Source organism: Micropterus salmoides, unplaced genomic scaffold (genome assembly GCF_014851395.1).
Source record: "Micropterus salmoides isolate LMB-PRFRI ecotype aquatic unplaced genomic scaffold, ASM1485139v1 Ms_hic_scaffold_23, whole genome shotgun sequence".
NCBI lineage: Eukaryota > Metazoa > Chordata > Actinopteri > Centrarchiformes > Centrarchidae > Micropterus > Micropterus salmoides.
In genome coordinates this window covers 9,863,983-9,880,555 of record NW_024041484.1, presented here as the reverse complement: position 1 = coordinate 9,880,555, position 16,573 = coordinate 9,863,983, and the positions used below count along the sequence as shown (strand labels likewise).

Below are 16,573 nucleotides of genomic sequence, written 5' to 3'. Positions count from 1 at the left end.
GCTTATCATGGCTATTGCACATATAGCCTCGGTTTTTCACACATAGCAGAATGAAGCGCAGTGTGCCAGCAGGATTTCTCCTCATAAGTGAGTCAGTTTGAGACAGAGAAGGGAAGCAGGAGGGAGCGAAGGTGTGAGGGTGCCAGGGTACAAGAACTGAAAAGACATCCCTGGCCAAAGTGTGTGTGTGTGTGTGTGTGTGTGCTTGCATAATTTGCCTGGTGGGGTTATCCTCAGGCAATAGTTGAATTGCTGCCTAGAGTAAGAGTAAGTTTGTCAAACTAAACAGGGCTTATTCATGAATTAAAAGTGTAGTTTTGTACAGTAGCCTATGCCTCTCATGTGAATTCTCTAGATGCTCCATCTCCTGAAACCAGCGTTTAGTCCAGCGACAATATGACAGACGCAAGACTGTCTGGTCTCAGCAAGTCAGTCTGACAGTAACATGGCCCTCAGGACAGGCGTATGTGTGTTAGTGAGAAGTGAGAATAAAATGGAGTCACAGGGGACCTAATTAGGCCTCTGGGACACTTGAGTTCAAACTCAGTGTTTTCACTAGACAATAAGATACATTTCCTTCTTATCTAAGCCCCCTCTGCCTGAGTGAGAGCAGGGAGGAAAAGATTAAGAGAGTATGTGGGTTTTAGTGTGTGTGTGTGTGCATTTCACTATAAAGAAACGCTCAGTTATGAGTCCCATGCGTGTTTTCCAATAGCCTAACTGTTATAACATGTCGACAACTAGTGAGATCAATATGCTAAGAGCGATTGCCAATACCAGTTGCATAATGTTGCTGTCAAAGCGTCTCCACATGACGCGGTCACCCGCTGCGCATCAGCGTTTTTGTGTCCAACGCTTCCCATTGCCGATATGTGCGGGCAAAATTGAGCGCCGGGACTTACCGCAGAAGAGAACCAGCAGCGCTGTCAGAAGCACCACAGCCCAGAAAGTTGACGGCATTCTCGGCCAGCGGCTGGCATCTTTGCGCCTTGACAACCTCGACACTGAAGCCATTGAACCAACAGATCACTTCCTCTTTGAAGAGAGAAATTAAAAAGCAAAGGGGGTAATCTCACAATCCAGCTCGGCCTCTTACAATGCTCATATCTCCGCGTGTAATCCCACAAAAAGACATGTCAAGATCGAGCAACTGATGGAAAAGCCGTGATTTTCTCTTTGGGTAGTCGGATTGCCAGTGCGCAAAAGAAATGGTCACATCTTCCGTAGGGATCCCAGTTGGGAAATAACGCAGTATTTTTATACTCGTTCAGAAACACAAGTTGGTAAACGTCCCTTTAGTTGTCCTAAAGTGTTTTAACCTCAATTTCGTCCTATATTTCAGTAAAAAGAGCGGTGCACTGGCGCCTGAAGACTGCGTTGAGTTAATGCTCAAAGTGTTCAATCATCTATACCGCAGCGTCGTAAAACCTCTTTTCACCTGTGGTAGGTTTCCTCGATACTCTCCAGGCTCACCAGCACTGACGGCATAGCCCAAACACCGGGATGAAAAATAAACGGGCTCCTATAAAATCCGTTGAGTTAACGCCTGGATGGATGAAGGAGGGGTTGGTCGTAAAAGAAAAAAAGTCCGTTAAGCTCTCGGTTTTGGCCACGAAGTAGATCACAGCATGCTTGCAGGGGGGAACGGAGGATGGAGAATGTATGGGTGGAGAAAGAGGGAAAGGAGCGAAAGGAAAAGTGCGCACTGTGCGACTCCAAGTGATTTTGTCCAAAGTGAAACATTCAGATGATCGATATTACGTCAGCAATATGCCACTTGAGGTCGCGGTTTTTGGGTGGTATCACTACAGCTTGGTGCTGTACGCGAAATAAATCGTTTCACATCATAAAGTCAGTGTAAAACACGGCTTAGAGTGTCTTTAATTGATTTTTTATACTGCATATGGTGCATGATTGATTTCTGACAATGATTGAGCCATATATTCCTTCAGTGAGAGAGACATAATTCACACATGCACATCATTGCTGTCAATAGTGATTTTTTTTTATTCTGCTGATTATTTTACGGTGGGATCAGGAGTCTGCCGTTCTCAACAAATCTAGCACAATAACGTACATGTTTAAAGGTGCGTGTTTCACGCAGCACTCATTTTTGAGGCACAGAAATGGTTACACATCCTGTATTTTTTTTTTTAAATGGACTTTATAGCCATCTTGAGGCCAGACATGTTGATCACGTAATTACTACTAAATTTCACTATAAACAAATACTGCTCTTTCTATTGCTGGAAGATTAAAACTACGCTGCAAAAAAGTATTGAGAAAAATGCTATTAAAACTATACTGCAGGACAGTGGTGCACTACTGTATAGTATAGTATATATGTATGATAGGCTAACCAAACATTTGCTAACAACTTCCCCAAATCCACTTAAAAGGCGATATGTCAGTCCTTTGTTCACAACTTGTTTCCGCTGCCCTCAAATGAGAAAAGAAACCGTCATAGCAGATTTAACAGAGATTTATTTTAAATGCAGGATTTACTGGTAATGCAGTAGGCTAGTTCACACTGTGCTACCGCTAATTGCACTTTAGTAGAGGACCTGAATACTTCTTCCTCCTCTGCTTCAAGAACATAAATAGTGCCATTGTCTGTGCCTCTGTTTTAAGGACAGCTCCATGGACAGCACAATGAAGAGTTGGTACCATGGACAGAGCCTAGTGGAAAGAGCATTGAGCTATGTATTTTCAGCACCACGGACAGCACCAGTGACAGCCCTTATGGACAGCACAGTGGAGGGCCGGTACCATGGACAGCCCTTATGGACAGCACAGTGGAGGGCCGGTACCATGGACAGCGCCAGGTACTGACGCTCAGCCCAATGGCTAACACAATGGAGATGCAGTACCACGGATAGAGCCACTGAGAGCCCTACACTCTGGCTGCTCCCGTCAAGCCGGAGCTGGCTCTGTCTGCTGGCAGAGAGGCTCTGGAGGCGTCTGTGCATCCACCCCAGCACACCCTGCCACGCATACTAAACCTAACGCCTGTGCCCACACTATATTGCGGTTTTAGGGAAAAAATACCTCTGGATTACTCAATATTTAGGTAAGAGATTGTGCTCTACGATTTTGGAGCCAACAGAGGTGGTCTGTCAGCTGGGCTATCATTGCTAACAATTTCCTTTATAGAGATTCCAAGTTGTCCCTGCTTAGCCTTGCTGCAGTAATGCGCACTAGACTGTAGCTCTTGTAAACCAGACTGTAAACCACACTTGGTGTAATAAAGCAGTTAATTGCTCTGTGTCCCTATCAGTCCTCTAAATCTATATGTAATTGCTCTATTTAGTAACTTATGGTAGTAACAATGTGAAAGGGGGCCAATTTTCCAAAATCCTCTGCCCCTCTGCAATCTCTCTCCCTCTGTCTTCATTTCTTCTCTGTTTCCTTGTTGCAGCACTGATCTTAAAAGCAATGGACTTAATGTAGACAGTCAGTTACAGCTCTGGTTGCAAAGCACTGGCATGTTGCCTCATACACGGTGTTGTGTCAGTGACTGTGGCACTAATTGTACAGCAAGGCCAAACTCTCCTTGGCACACACACAGATTCACAAGTACACACGCAACCACACATAAGCCATAGTAACATTCCTTCAATGCAAACGAATTGCAATTAAGCACACGCTGTTTTTCTTCTTTCTGTTTTTCTCTCACACACACAAAAGCAGCCATTTGCGTTCAGCTCGGATATAATGCATGAGCTGTGGCCTACATATGTTATCCCCCTCTTTCACTTTTATATAACATCTCTAAAACTCCAAACAGAATGAAGCACACAAAGCATGAAAACTCTGACTCGGATATTGCTATTTCGGCGGATGTTACCCGCCCTTCAAAGACTTCAAAGTTGAACAAAAAGATAGTGGCTGACTCACTTTTTTTTTGGCTGTGAACCATAATAAAATATTATCTTATTCCCTCTCAACATGAATCAACATTGTGGCGGTGGTTGTGTCTCTCTCTGTGTTCATTGGTGCTTAGCGCTGGGGTCTGGCCACTGTTGGAGTTCAAGTAGATATGTCAAATATCTGTGGAGTTTAAATGGCGTTTTAAAGAGTAGATGAGCATTTCAGTGAAACATCCACAAGCTGCTACCAAGTGCAACCGCTCAGAAAAATCAGATAAAAATATTTATTTGATCCCCCATCTTTGCTTCTGTCGCTGAGACTAGAAAAAGATTCAGCTGTAGAGGAAGCAGTGAATGACACCTGTAACTAATGCAGCACAGGCTGATAAGCAACAAAGGGAGGTCTGTTGTTCTTCTTTGTTTACTCAATGCTTAATGATGCCTTTTGAAGAGATATGGTTTCCAAAGGCAATATTCAAGCTTGAATTGAGTCCCACATCTTTTTACAAAATGTGTAATCACACAAAATCAAATCAACAGACGGTGTTACAAATGAATGTTATATAACTAATTTAGACAGTGACCCACGGACACTTGAAAATCCAACTTAGCATGATTAATGAAATAACAGATTCCTTTCAGGCTTTATCTCCTAGGTAAACTGTCCAATTGCAAATATTTGACCGAGTCCAAGATTTATGTAGAAGTACATCCTTGGAATCCAGACTAATGGAAGTAGATGGAAGTTAAGGGAATTTGAGAAAGTAAAAAAGAAAGAATTTAGTCAAGGACCAACCAGACTGTTGAACTTAATCAAGTGATAGGCTAAAACAATCAATATTTCTAAGTAGAGAAAAAAAAACTGGAGTAGGTGAACCAATGACTAATAATCGACAGCTGCATGCAAGTTTCGAGCAGTAAACACAAATATATACGAAGCAATCCGGCCTTTACCATTAAGACTTTTTGTTCCAGGACCTTAGTTTGCCACTGAAATGCTTTTATGCAATGAACTTTAATTATTTGCTAATGACCTCCCTTTCATGGTTTCCTTTAGCCTTGCTTTTCTGCTACCTTTCCTACTATTTGCTAGTGGTTTGTGCTTTTGTTTTGTTTTATTTACATAATACATACTTTATTTTGCAATCGTACAGTGCACACAGTCCTGGCCCGTTGACAAGGGGGGCATTGAGGTACAATGTCCGTCCATGGTGCATTCCCCTCAACCTACCAAAATGAATATACAGTATAAGTAAAAAGGAAAACATGACACTTATTATAAATTGCTGCAACCACTGCATGTATGAGAATCGTTGAGGAAAGTTTTCACTGGCAGCTGACAGCTGATCACTGCACCATGCATTGATCAGCGGCACATCAAGGTTACCATATTTTCATTTCACCACATAGTCATGCACCATGTCTTCTTCTGTGGTCTTCGATTGGCCATCTCCATACTGTGGATATTTCTGCTCCCCTGATGATGAATCCTTATGATTTTGGTGACCTCCTGAGCTATCCTCAAGCACCAACCTCAGGACAAACGTTATGTTTTGTAAGGCTCTAAGAACAGCTAAATCATCAGTTTGTTGTTTGCTGTCTGTAACGAGCACTACACTGCAGCCTGTAGAGCAATTAGCATTTAGTCTGGTTTCTAAGAAACAATGAAAGTCATGTTCCAGTTCCCTCTAACCATGTATGTGTCTAAAAAAATACTACAATTAATACAATTCAAGTATTAATTGACAGATAAATACACTGAATAAAAAGCTGCTGGAGCTTGTGTCCACTTTGCGGTGGTGGGTGTTGTTTAGAGGTGGGATAGAAAAGAGGGAGAGGATGGGTGCAAAAAGGAAAGAGGGGGGAGAAAGGGGGGAGAGGCAGAGGGAAGTGGGAATGAGGAGAAAGACAAGTGGAAGGAAGGAGGAGGAAAGGGAGTAAGGGTGGGAGGATGTTCTTAACCGACTAGCTGCTGGAGCCGGTCCTGGTCATTAACAGCTACAGCATCCACAGAAAAAGCAGTTTGATCTGATTCTCAGCTGAAGCCTTGTTCTTCTCTGCCTCCTTCATGTTTCTTCTTCTTCTTTTCCTTTTTGGAGAAGTGTTTACAAACAAACATCATCACTGTACAGTTCAACAGAAACACAGCAGTCAGGAGACGTTCACAGGTCAAAGACAACTGACCTGCACCTGGATCCTGCTTGACGCACTGGCTGACGCACTGGCTGAGGGAGCTTACCGCACTAAGTTGGGCACTGTAATCAAAGTAGATAAAGGACACCTAGGGTTAAGGTACCATATGTGGCCACAATTCATCACGGTCTACTGAGCAACATCGTTTGAACTGTCGGCATTAATGCATCTGTAAACTTGCCTTTGGACCAACGGTAATCAACAGACATGTCTCCTAGATATTATGTATATATTACTAAATTGTTTTTAAATTTATGGTGTGCTGACGAACATAATCACTGTCTGGATTATGTTCACAGGCAGTGTGGATGGTGGTTTACAATGCACAGGACTTTGACTCCTGAGCCCCATCTGTGGTTAGGTTTTAGTAACAAAAGCACTTTAGTTAAAGTTGGGGGGGAATTGTTTCAGATAGATAATAATCATTTTTTGCTTAAAGAGGTGGGATTATGCTCATTTTCAGGTTCCAAATCTTAATTAGGGGTTGTACCTGAACAAGTTTACATGGTTTAATTTTCAAAAAACACCATATTTTTCTCATACTGCACATTGCTGCAGCTCCTCTTTTCACCCTGTGTGTTGTACGCTCCGCTCTTGAGCTACAGAGTGATGCATCTTGTAAAAAATCTTTGTTGGGAGTTGCACATGCGCAGTTCCCAGGTAAGGACTACTATCCAATCAGAAGCAGAGAAGGGGCGGGTTGTAAGAAACAAGGTAGTGTGATCCGAATCAAAGCCGCTTCAGACTGAGACCGTAACCTAGCAGATGGTATAAGTTACTCAAGTCCACAACCACACAACATCATTGTTCCACATCTTAACATCAGGACTAAACGTTGAACTGTTGCCGGTGTTCTGACGATCTATGCTGCCTTGCCGAAAAATGCTTCCATAGTGCAGATCGATAGACTCGACTCTACTCGGCCCTGCTCCGTTTTCCATTGCAGATGGTACCCAGAGATGGTATATAGCTTGTCGTCATAGCGACGCCACACACAACTGCCGCGACGTAATGTTCAATGCAACACACACACCAGCGATCCACACAGCTTTCTCTTTTTTAAGTTAAAACGTTTCAACATTACTCAGAATGTAAAGACAGATAAGCGGTATGAAAACCTTAGCTGTGTTTTCCCCTGCCGTTGTTGCTGCAGCGGTCAGTGTGACGGCGGGAGCAGAGGGCTCTGTGAGCAGGCGGCTGGCCGGCCTCACAGGCTCCTCCCGCGGGTTGGCGCAGGCAGCGGAGCTCCTCAACTCAGAAAATATTCATCACATTTTTGTTCCGCCATCACTTCTCGTAAAACTGTCAATATTCGAAATCTACACAGCTGATTTCTCACCTCAAAACTTCTCAGAAGTGGATTTAGTGATGAAATTACATACGAAAACTGTCAATTTTAAACTTTCTGTTGCTGGCCTCTGTCTGGTGCACGCAATGATGATGCAGTGAATAGTGACGATTCTCTCTGACCATACAGCAGTCTGTCTGTTTTCATGTTACATTTTAGTATCCCTCAGCTCGCTTGGAACCTTGACGGAGGTGAGGTGATACGAAAAAAAGTACCAGGAAGCAGGTACAACATTTCTACAATGGAAATCCAAATAAAGGCGAGTTGAGCTGAAGGGCCTCCGCTCAGACTAGCTTGGTTTGAGGGCGTACCTGACCACCTCTAGCCGCTTGGCAAGCTTTATGACGCCTTTGCATTGTGACGTCACAAGTAAAGGAAGTGAAGGGCTGGACTACAAACAAGCTGTTTTCAAGCGGTCCAGAGCAGTGCTTTGTGGGAGATGGGAACTCCCTTTGGGCTAGACTTTGGGCTTTTTCACTTTGCAAACCTGTTACAAGCACAAAAAAGATATATAACTCAATAAAGGAGAGGGAAAAATCCAAAAAGCATAATACCACCACTTTAAGACCATGATCTTCCCTTCAGCTTAACAAAGTGCTGTAAGTGTCTTAACATAACTATTAAAAGGTTTTTATTCACAGGGAGTGGATACTGTATTGCAAGATCGGATAATTTGGTGGAAAACAAAAGAAATACTTGTTGCTAATTTGGGTGGCATTACATTTCCTTACTAGCTAGTTTAGCTGTCTGGGAAGGTAGCCTGTGCAGCCTGGTTATGCTAAATAAAAGGAGGGGTTATTCACTTTGTCTGTGTGCTGTGTTTATTTACAGCTGGAGCCTGTGGTTGGTTGATGTAAAATCCTTTTGACATTGTTTTTGCTCTAGCTAAAGGGAGCTAGCTGGCTAAATCTGGTAGCAGTTGTTGAGCCTGCTTGTCTGGAAAAGGCAGGGGCCATGTGATTGGCTGAAAGGTGAGGGGGCAGTAACTGGTGACAACTCCACTGTCATGAAAAGTGACATTATAAAATATAAAGTGACATGAAATTGGGAAAAATGCCATTATAAAAAAACAGTTAAAATAACACTCCGCTAAAATGGTTGGATTTGAATGTTATTTTTAATTATTCCTGATCTATTCAATATTGAACACTTTGGGGCTCCATATTTTAATGCTAAGATTCCATATTCAGCTTAGTTTTCATGTCTCTTCCACTGAAAAGCCTCCTGCTGCAGCTCTGTAACGGATTATTGGCAGTAGTCAACACTGTTTCATCAGTCAGTGAAACCTTAATGAGGCAAAGAGGAGGAAAAATAACTTTACACAGTTGGATAGTGTTACATTACAGAACCAATGCAGGAAACTGACTGATTGATCCTTTTGCTCTATAGGTAACAAACTTGAATTTGATACAACACTCATTTCTATGTATATCCAAGACACAGTATTCTTCTAATACATTATTTGATATGGAGTAGTAGCCTAAAACACTGGTAGGGAGTCTAAAAAGTACACAGCATGTCGGACAGACTGTGTTTATTGTGAGCCTAACAAGCTGTGTCCAAGTAACTGATCACTTTAGTGGCATACACTTAAATACTTTCATCCCAGGATTTCCGAGATGTTGCTTTAAAAAGTGTATTTGCTCATATACCTCCTAATTAAGTTGGTATATGCCTATGAGCAGCAGGGTGACTTAGCAGTCAGGGTTTCCAGTATGATCTAAAAGGTGTTCGAGCAAGGTGAATCTATGAGGTCTAAATGGGACAGGCAGCATTTCTCTACTGATGCACCTTTTTTTTTTGGCTGGTGAGACTTGTTTATTTTGACAGAATAATACAAATATAATGAGCTATCAAGTATCAAGAGGGAATTTGGAGCCTAGCCTCTGCTGGTACTTGTACTGAAGTTTTCTTTCTTTTTGAACAATAATGAATTAGACCCGACATGTAAAATAACAAACCACCTAGCATGAGCTTAGCAGCAGATGTTGTGTCAGTAATAGAAAACCTGGTGGGGAGCATCTTCTTCTTTCAGAGCTACACCAATCTTGTCAGTGTGGGAGCATCTGAGACCTGACCTTTCTCTGTGCTTCTTCCCTTTGATCCGTCCAGACACAAGCTACTTCTTCTTTATTGGGCCACCGAGGAGGTCTTTGAACTTAGCTTGCCACTCAGCGATTTAAGTGAACAGTGTTCTTATTGGTACCACAGCAGGCTCTTTCTTACTGTCAAGGATTAAGAGAAAGAGGAAACTGAAAAGCCTTTCCAGCTTTCTTTTTTTCTTTCTTTCCAGCTTTCTGAATATCTGCGAGACACTAGTTCACCACGGAGAGGAAGGAAGAAAGGGATCTCAGACTTAATACTGGAGTCGAACAGCAAGTTAATTGCTGTGCTGATAACACGTCAGCATAATGGTAACATTTCTCTTTTTAGCCCTCAGCAACGACAATATCTTCTCATTTTGGCTTTCAATGAAAACAATATCTGTGACATAAAAGATTTGGAATACAGATAAATACTACAGCATTGGCTTTGTGACATCTAGCTGGCACTGTTTATTTAAATGGAACAAGTCAATTTCCTTCCTTCCATTAACAATGGGGTGATCACAGTTTTTACATTTATCTGACGCTTTTATCCAAAGCGACTTACAATTGCTATACATTGTCAGAGGTCGCACACCTCTGGAGCAACTAGGGGTTAAGTGTCTTGCTCAGGGACACAACGGTGGATATCTCACAGTGGGTTTTGAACCCAGGTCTCCCACACCCAAGGCAAGCATCTTATCTATGCGCCATCACCATCCATAGAAGACAAGACTTGCTGGAAGCCTCAGATAAAACACAACAAAACCAAACTGTCCACAAGTATTGCAGTCCTAGCAAGAGCTAAGCCCATTCTGGATCTTAGATCACTTACACATACTGTACTGTACACTATTGTTACCTTATTTGAATTACTGTGTAGAGGTTTGGGAAAGCACTTATCAACATTCACTACAGCCACTAGTCATAATGCAAAAAAGAGCCATGAGAATCATTCACAACGTCGGATTTCAGGATCACACAAATTCATTATTTCTACAGTCTAAAATGCTAAAATACCACGATCTAATTGAATATCAAATTGCAGTATTCATGTTCAAAGCAAGAAATAGCCTACTGCCTGGGAATATACAAAAGATGTTTTCTGAGAGGGAGGGAGGGTACGATTTAAGGGGAAGGGGAAATTTTAAGACTAATAGATTTAGAACAACAAGGAAAAGATTATGTTTATCAATTTGCCGAGTTAAATTGTGGAATAAACTAAATGAGAACCTAAAGCAATGCCCAAACATATTCCTTTTCAAAAAAATGTACAAAGAAATTATTTTCAAGAGGTATCGAGAAGCACTGTACTAAAAGTAGGAGTGCTCCTTTGTTTATGTTTTTTTGTTTGTTTGAATAAGTACATGATTGAGGTTAGATAAATAAATATTTGTCAGTGGTCACTCTAATATTGTGTACATAAAATGTGTGTATGTATATATGTGTGTGTGTATATATATAAATAAATAAAAAAATGTATAAAAAATAATAATAATAATAGTGCTGGGCAACGTTAAAATTTTTTAATCGCGATCAAAAAAACATTTTAATCGCGATAAAAATTTTGCATGATTTTCTTGCGATTAATCGCATTGTTAAGCGCAAAATTGAATAATAAATTCTAAAGTAGTGTATTGTGCACTTTTAATTTAAATGTACTGCTATATACACAAAAGTGCAATAACATGTGGTTTGCAAACACTTCAAACAAATAAGGTGCTTTTTACCAGTAGTATAAGTTACCATCCGAGTCCAGTTTTCTTGGGATTTTTTCTGAGCAGGTATCAGCAGAAACATTTTTCTTTTATCGGGGAGCAGCAGAAACAGTCTATGTTCAATAGCAAGTTTCCCTGTTACAGTGAGGTGTAGTGGTCGAGCACAAGGTGTACTGGGTGAGTTCCCGTGAAAGTGTCGCGGTCGTGCTCGCCTCACGCACACACCCGCCTGCTGCCAAAGTTGAATTGTCTTGAACTTTTTGTACGCGACGCGCAGCACAAATCATTGGAAGAGAGACTGATTCTCTCTGTGAGTTTCCAGAATCTAAATAGTTATCAGGACATCAACAGGAGGGAATTCGCATGGCAGAGCATCCCCGCAAAACTAAATTCAGGCCTATAAGGTAAAGTTATCCTAAGTATAATTTTATTTTAAGTTAAAAAGGCTACGGCCGTGTAGCGCATAGAAGCCGTTGCCATGGTTACTATCCATAGAGCGCCGTTCACTCGGGAGCGCTGTCTCCCTTTCTGTTCACCTGAGAGAACCTCCCAAAGCCTCTCTCCGCTGATTGTTTGGGAGGGTTATTTGCAGGCTGATCAACATCCCACCTCTCCTATGACCCATGGTTTGACTGTAGGCCTATGTGTATTCAGAGCCAGTGAGCAATGGACTTTCAAAATAATAGTTTTAAAAAAACTGCGTTAATGTGCAATAAAAAAAATTGTCAGCATTAATTAATTAATAACACGTTAACGTGCCCAGCCCTAAATAATAATAATATAAATATTGTTAATTGAAGGAAAGTAAGAATTAAAGGGGTGGGAGTACATAAGTTTTAATTCTTCCTACTCCTTTTCACACATGTGATAGAAGTATTTTAACACAGGAAAGAAGGGTGCTTTTGCTGCTCATCTGTTGTTTTTTTTCCTCCTCTTTTTTTAAACATTGTTTTATTTTTTTATACTTTCTCTTGCATGTTCGAAATAAATTTCAATTAAATTAAATTTTTGCCCCAATGACAATAAAGGGTCTACAGCCACGGTCATAGGGAAGACACTGCAAGAAAACAGGGACAAGTGAAACAAGTCCTAAAGCTAACCGGGAGCCAATGTAAAGCGACTAAAACAGGTGTGATCGCACCTCTTGGTTCTGGTGAAAAACCGGTACATTGAGAGTAAATGAACATTAACACACATGAAAATCAAAACACAACGCTCAAATTAATTATTTTTGTTCATGAAGTCACCTGTCTGTTATTACGGAAAAACACAACTGTGGATGAAGGTAAGTTATGATCTTTTACCTAATTTTTATATTTATTTTATTCATGTCATCAGTGCAGTGTCACATCTGTCTGTCACATCTGTCTGTCACATCTGTCTGTCAGATCTCTCTGCCGTGCCGTGGCTGCCTGAAGCGACACTTTCCCTGTCGTCGCGACTGTAACTTTCACTTACCACAAGAAAAGAGCACGACAAGTGTTACTTTGTGGCTATAACAACGCTGTTGACACAATGTAAAGATAACCTGCAACCCCTGCTGGAGCAAGAGAACTATACAACGATCAGTATTTAATTAGGATATAATCAAAACTCATGTTAGGTCTAATTTTCGGGACAAACCGGAAAGGGGTCGGGACAACTGCTCGTAATTCGGGATTGTCCCGGATTTTTCGGGACATCTGGTCAACCTACTTACCAAGATTTCTTGCAACAGGCTTGATATACTGTGGCAGGTAACTAGTAGATGGCAGTATTTGTTTTATTATATGTTGGGGCCCAAAAACAAGGACTTCTATTATTATTATTACAATTGACCTGAACAACATTTGACAGTTGTTGTTTTTTTATATCAGACAGATGGGTATGAAACTCAGCATGCTGAGGTCAGTGGGCTTAACAGGGAGTTGCTGCTTCCCCTGAACACAACAATGAAAAGTAATCCCATGTCTATGAATGACATCACCCAAGTGAAGCATATAAAGGGATATCAAACTTTGTCCAAGACGGCACACAATAACTGATATGGGAAAAAATTACAAGAAGTTGTTAATGGAGTTCATGCAATACCAGATATGCTCACCCCATGTCACAATTTATCTAAAAAGACTGGCATGATCAATTGTGTCAAAGGCAGCACTTCAGTCCAGCATAGTTTTTTAAAATTTTGTCAACCATTTTAAAATTTTGTCTTAGTCTCAGTCCTGTGTCAAATGTCCTTGTTAGTTTTGGTCATATTTACTCCACTGTATACTACTTTTTTGTCAAGTTTCAGTTGACTAAAAGTCAACAGTCTGGGTATTTTAGTCAAAACAAAAACAAAAGTATTTTAGTCTAGTTTTAGTCAAACATAATTTTAGTCTTCTCTAACTCATTAGTATAATTTTGATTAGCATTTTGGTCAATCTGGTCTAACCAAAATAGAGATATGATTCAATGTTAGCTTTTTTCAAATTTTTATTGCAAAGGACACATTAACATGCCTCAATTCCCAGGTGGTTAGCTTCAAGTTCGTAGTGTTTTTTCCATAAATCTTATAACCACATCAGTGTGCGAACTATACATAGCTTTCGGGGGAGCTCAGTTTTTTTCCCCCCTTGACGGGGAGGAGGGGGATCAACTATGATTCTTACTCATTAATAGCTGCAAGCTTGTAGGCCTGGGGCTCACTGAAAGTATCAGGCATGTTTGTCTTATAATAATAATAATCTTTATTATCACATGTAGCCATTTTGCGACAATTACGCTTCACACAACAGCTGGGGCTGTGTTTGCGACCTGACCTTTCTTAAAAATTTAGAAAATTTGGCCTGTAAGATTTTGTCTCCTTATTATACTGACAAAAATTTTGAGAGATTTTATTTACGTTTATATTTTACGAATTACATTTTAGTCTTGTCATTTTTCGTCAACAATACTGCATGTTAATATAGTCACAGTCAGCATTTGAAGACATTGTCGCCGTCTCGTCTTCGTTAGGGAAAAAAGGTCGTCGATGAATATATTTCGTTTAACACTAGTCCAGCATCACAAGAACTTAACACATGCCTGCATCAGCTTTTATTAAAAGGTCATTAGTGACTTTAAGAAGGGCTGTGTCAGTGCTGTGATACTGACGAAGGCCAGGTTGAAACTTCCCAAAGATGCTATAGTTTTCTACAGCAGCAAGGAGCTGCTTTGAAACCCTTTTTTCAGGAATCTTAAAAATAAAACACAGTTTAGAGAACGGACGTTAATTATCTAGGACAGCAATTCCCAAAGTGTGGTGCATGACCTGCCTCTAGGGGATGCGTGACAGGAAAAATGTAATGGTGGTGTAGTAGTGTAATAACTACAACAATAATTTTTTGTGGAATTTTTCACGAAATAAAAACCTGAACCTTTGTAAATTTAATTTAAAACTAAAGACATTATTAACAGTTAGCTGACAGGAAATCACCTGAAATCACCTACTCACACACCTCTTTCCCTCTCTCTGTCAGGCTGAGCCACCCGCGCTGTACTTACAAATCCTCATATGGATACTCATGTTGTCCATGTTATCTGTTTGAGGCTATACACAGGGTGCGATTTGTGAGAAAACAGAGGGGGGATGTTTTGAAATGTTTTTTTTTTGCCATGAAAATATCCCCAACCTCCCTCCGCATGGTTTGGCATGCAGGTAAACTGTGGATTGATTGCAAAGTTACTTTTTAAAGTAATAAATATGTTATGTTACATCACTATGCAGAGTTGCAGTGAAAACAGAAAAGACAGATGCATGTTGTGTTTAAGCGTAGTGAGTGGGTAAGGGGAGAACGACTTTCACGAGTGTCATTGAGTGAAACCCTGTAGCTGTGACTTCGGGTATGTTCACGCTAGTGTAATAGGAACACTGCGCTGCTTGTCATCATAGAAACAGATCATCATATATTGATGTTTATTGCACATTAAAGGCACTATGCTCATTAAAGATGTGAGTATCGTTAGAGCAGGGTGGGACCAGTAGCAGACTGCAATTCACAGTTTTTCACTGGGTAAAAATCCAAAGAGCTCCATCAAAAATGAGCCAGCTGGTTTAAGGAGGCAATAAATAACAGCAAATGTGACTGGGAGCACCAAACTCACCCAGCTCACTGTGCCAGCCTCCACCTGTCAGTGGATCACAAACTTCCTGACTGACAGGAGTCAGCAGGTGAGGCTGGGGAACATCACACCCAGCAACCGGACTATTTGCACTGGCGGCCCCCAGGGGTGTGTGCTCTCCCCACTGCTCTTCTCCCTCTACACCAACTACTGCACCTCAGGAGACCCATCTGTCAAACTCCTGAAGTTTGCTGACGACACAACGGTCATCAGCCTCATCCCAGAGAGTGATGAGTCAGCCTACAGACAGGAGGTTGATCAAGTGGCTCTCTGGTGCGGTCAGAACCACCTTGAGCTTAACATGCTCAAAACTGTGAAGATGATTGTGGACTTCAGGAGGAGCCCTCCCGCTCTGTCCCCCATCACCATACTCAACAGCACTGTGTCTGCTGTGGTATCCTTCAGGTTTCTGGGATCGACTATATCCTAGGACCTGAAGTGGGAGCCCAACACTGACACCATCATCAAAAAAGGCCCAGCAGAGGATGTACTTCCTGCGCCAGCTCAACCTGCCTAAGGAGCTGCTGATCCACTTCTACACAGCCATTATCCAGTCTGTTCTCTGCACGCCCATCACTGTCCGGTTTGGATCTGCCACCAAAAAGGACAGGAGCAGACTACAACGGACAGTCAGGTCTGCAGAAAAGATCATCAGTGCCAACCTGCCCTGCATTCAGGACTTTTGCATTTCCAGGGTGAGGAAACGGGCAGGAAACATCACTGCAGATCCATCTCACCCTGGACACAACCTGTTCCAGCTTCTCCCCTCTGGTAGGCGCTACAAAGCACTGTATGCCAAAACCAACAGAGAAAGGGATTTCAGTGCTGTTCATATTGTTCATAAAGTCACATTGTATATTGTATATACTGTATACTAAACCCACCTACCTCAAGTATATAACACCTGAACACAATACTTATTTATTCCAGCATCCTTTGGACTATGCTCCATTGCACTGTTTACATGTATGTGTACCTGTATATCACATCCAACTCCGACATGTACATAATAATGATAATAATAATTTTACTCCCGCATCCTTTGCACTCTGCTCACTGCACTATTGTCAATTTGTCTATATTGTTTTTGTTCTTGTTTATGGTGTGTATATTTGTATCTGATTATTGTGTTATTGTATCATTGTATGAGTAAGCACACTGTGAGCAATGTACAATCCTAAGTCAATTCCTCGTATGTGTACACATACCTGGCAAACAAAGCTGATTCTGATTCTG

At 41.3% G+C, this 16,573-nt stretch overlaps 1 protein-coding gene across 2 annotated transcripts in view; it reads right to left on the bottom strand.

Annotated features, from left to right (window-relative positions):
- tafa5a (TAFA chemokine like family member 5a) overlaps window positions 1–2,303 on the bottom strand; it is a 158,395-nt gene extending 156,092 nt beyond the window's left edge. The window contains exon 1 of one of the 2 annotated variants that reach the window (XM_038739270.1): window positions 903–2,303. In XM_038739270.1, coding sequence (XP_038595198.1) covers window positions 903–1,014 — 112 coding nt within the window. In that variant the 5' untranslated portion in view covers window positions 1,015–2,303. The remainder of the gene's footprint in view (window positions 1–902) is intronic. The other variant, XM_038739269.1, reaches the window with a different exon arrangement.
- Window positions 2,304–16,573: the final 14,270 nt, after the last annotated feature.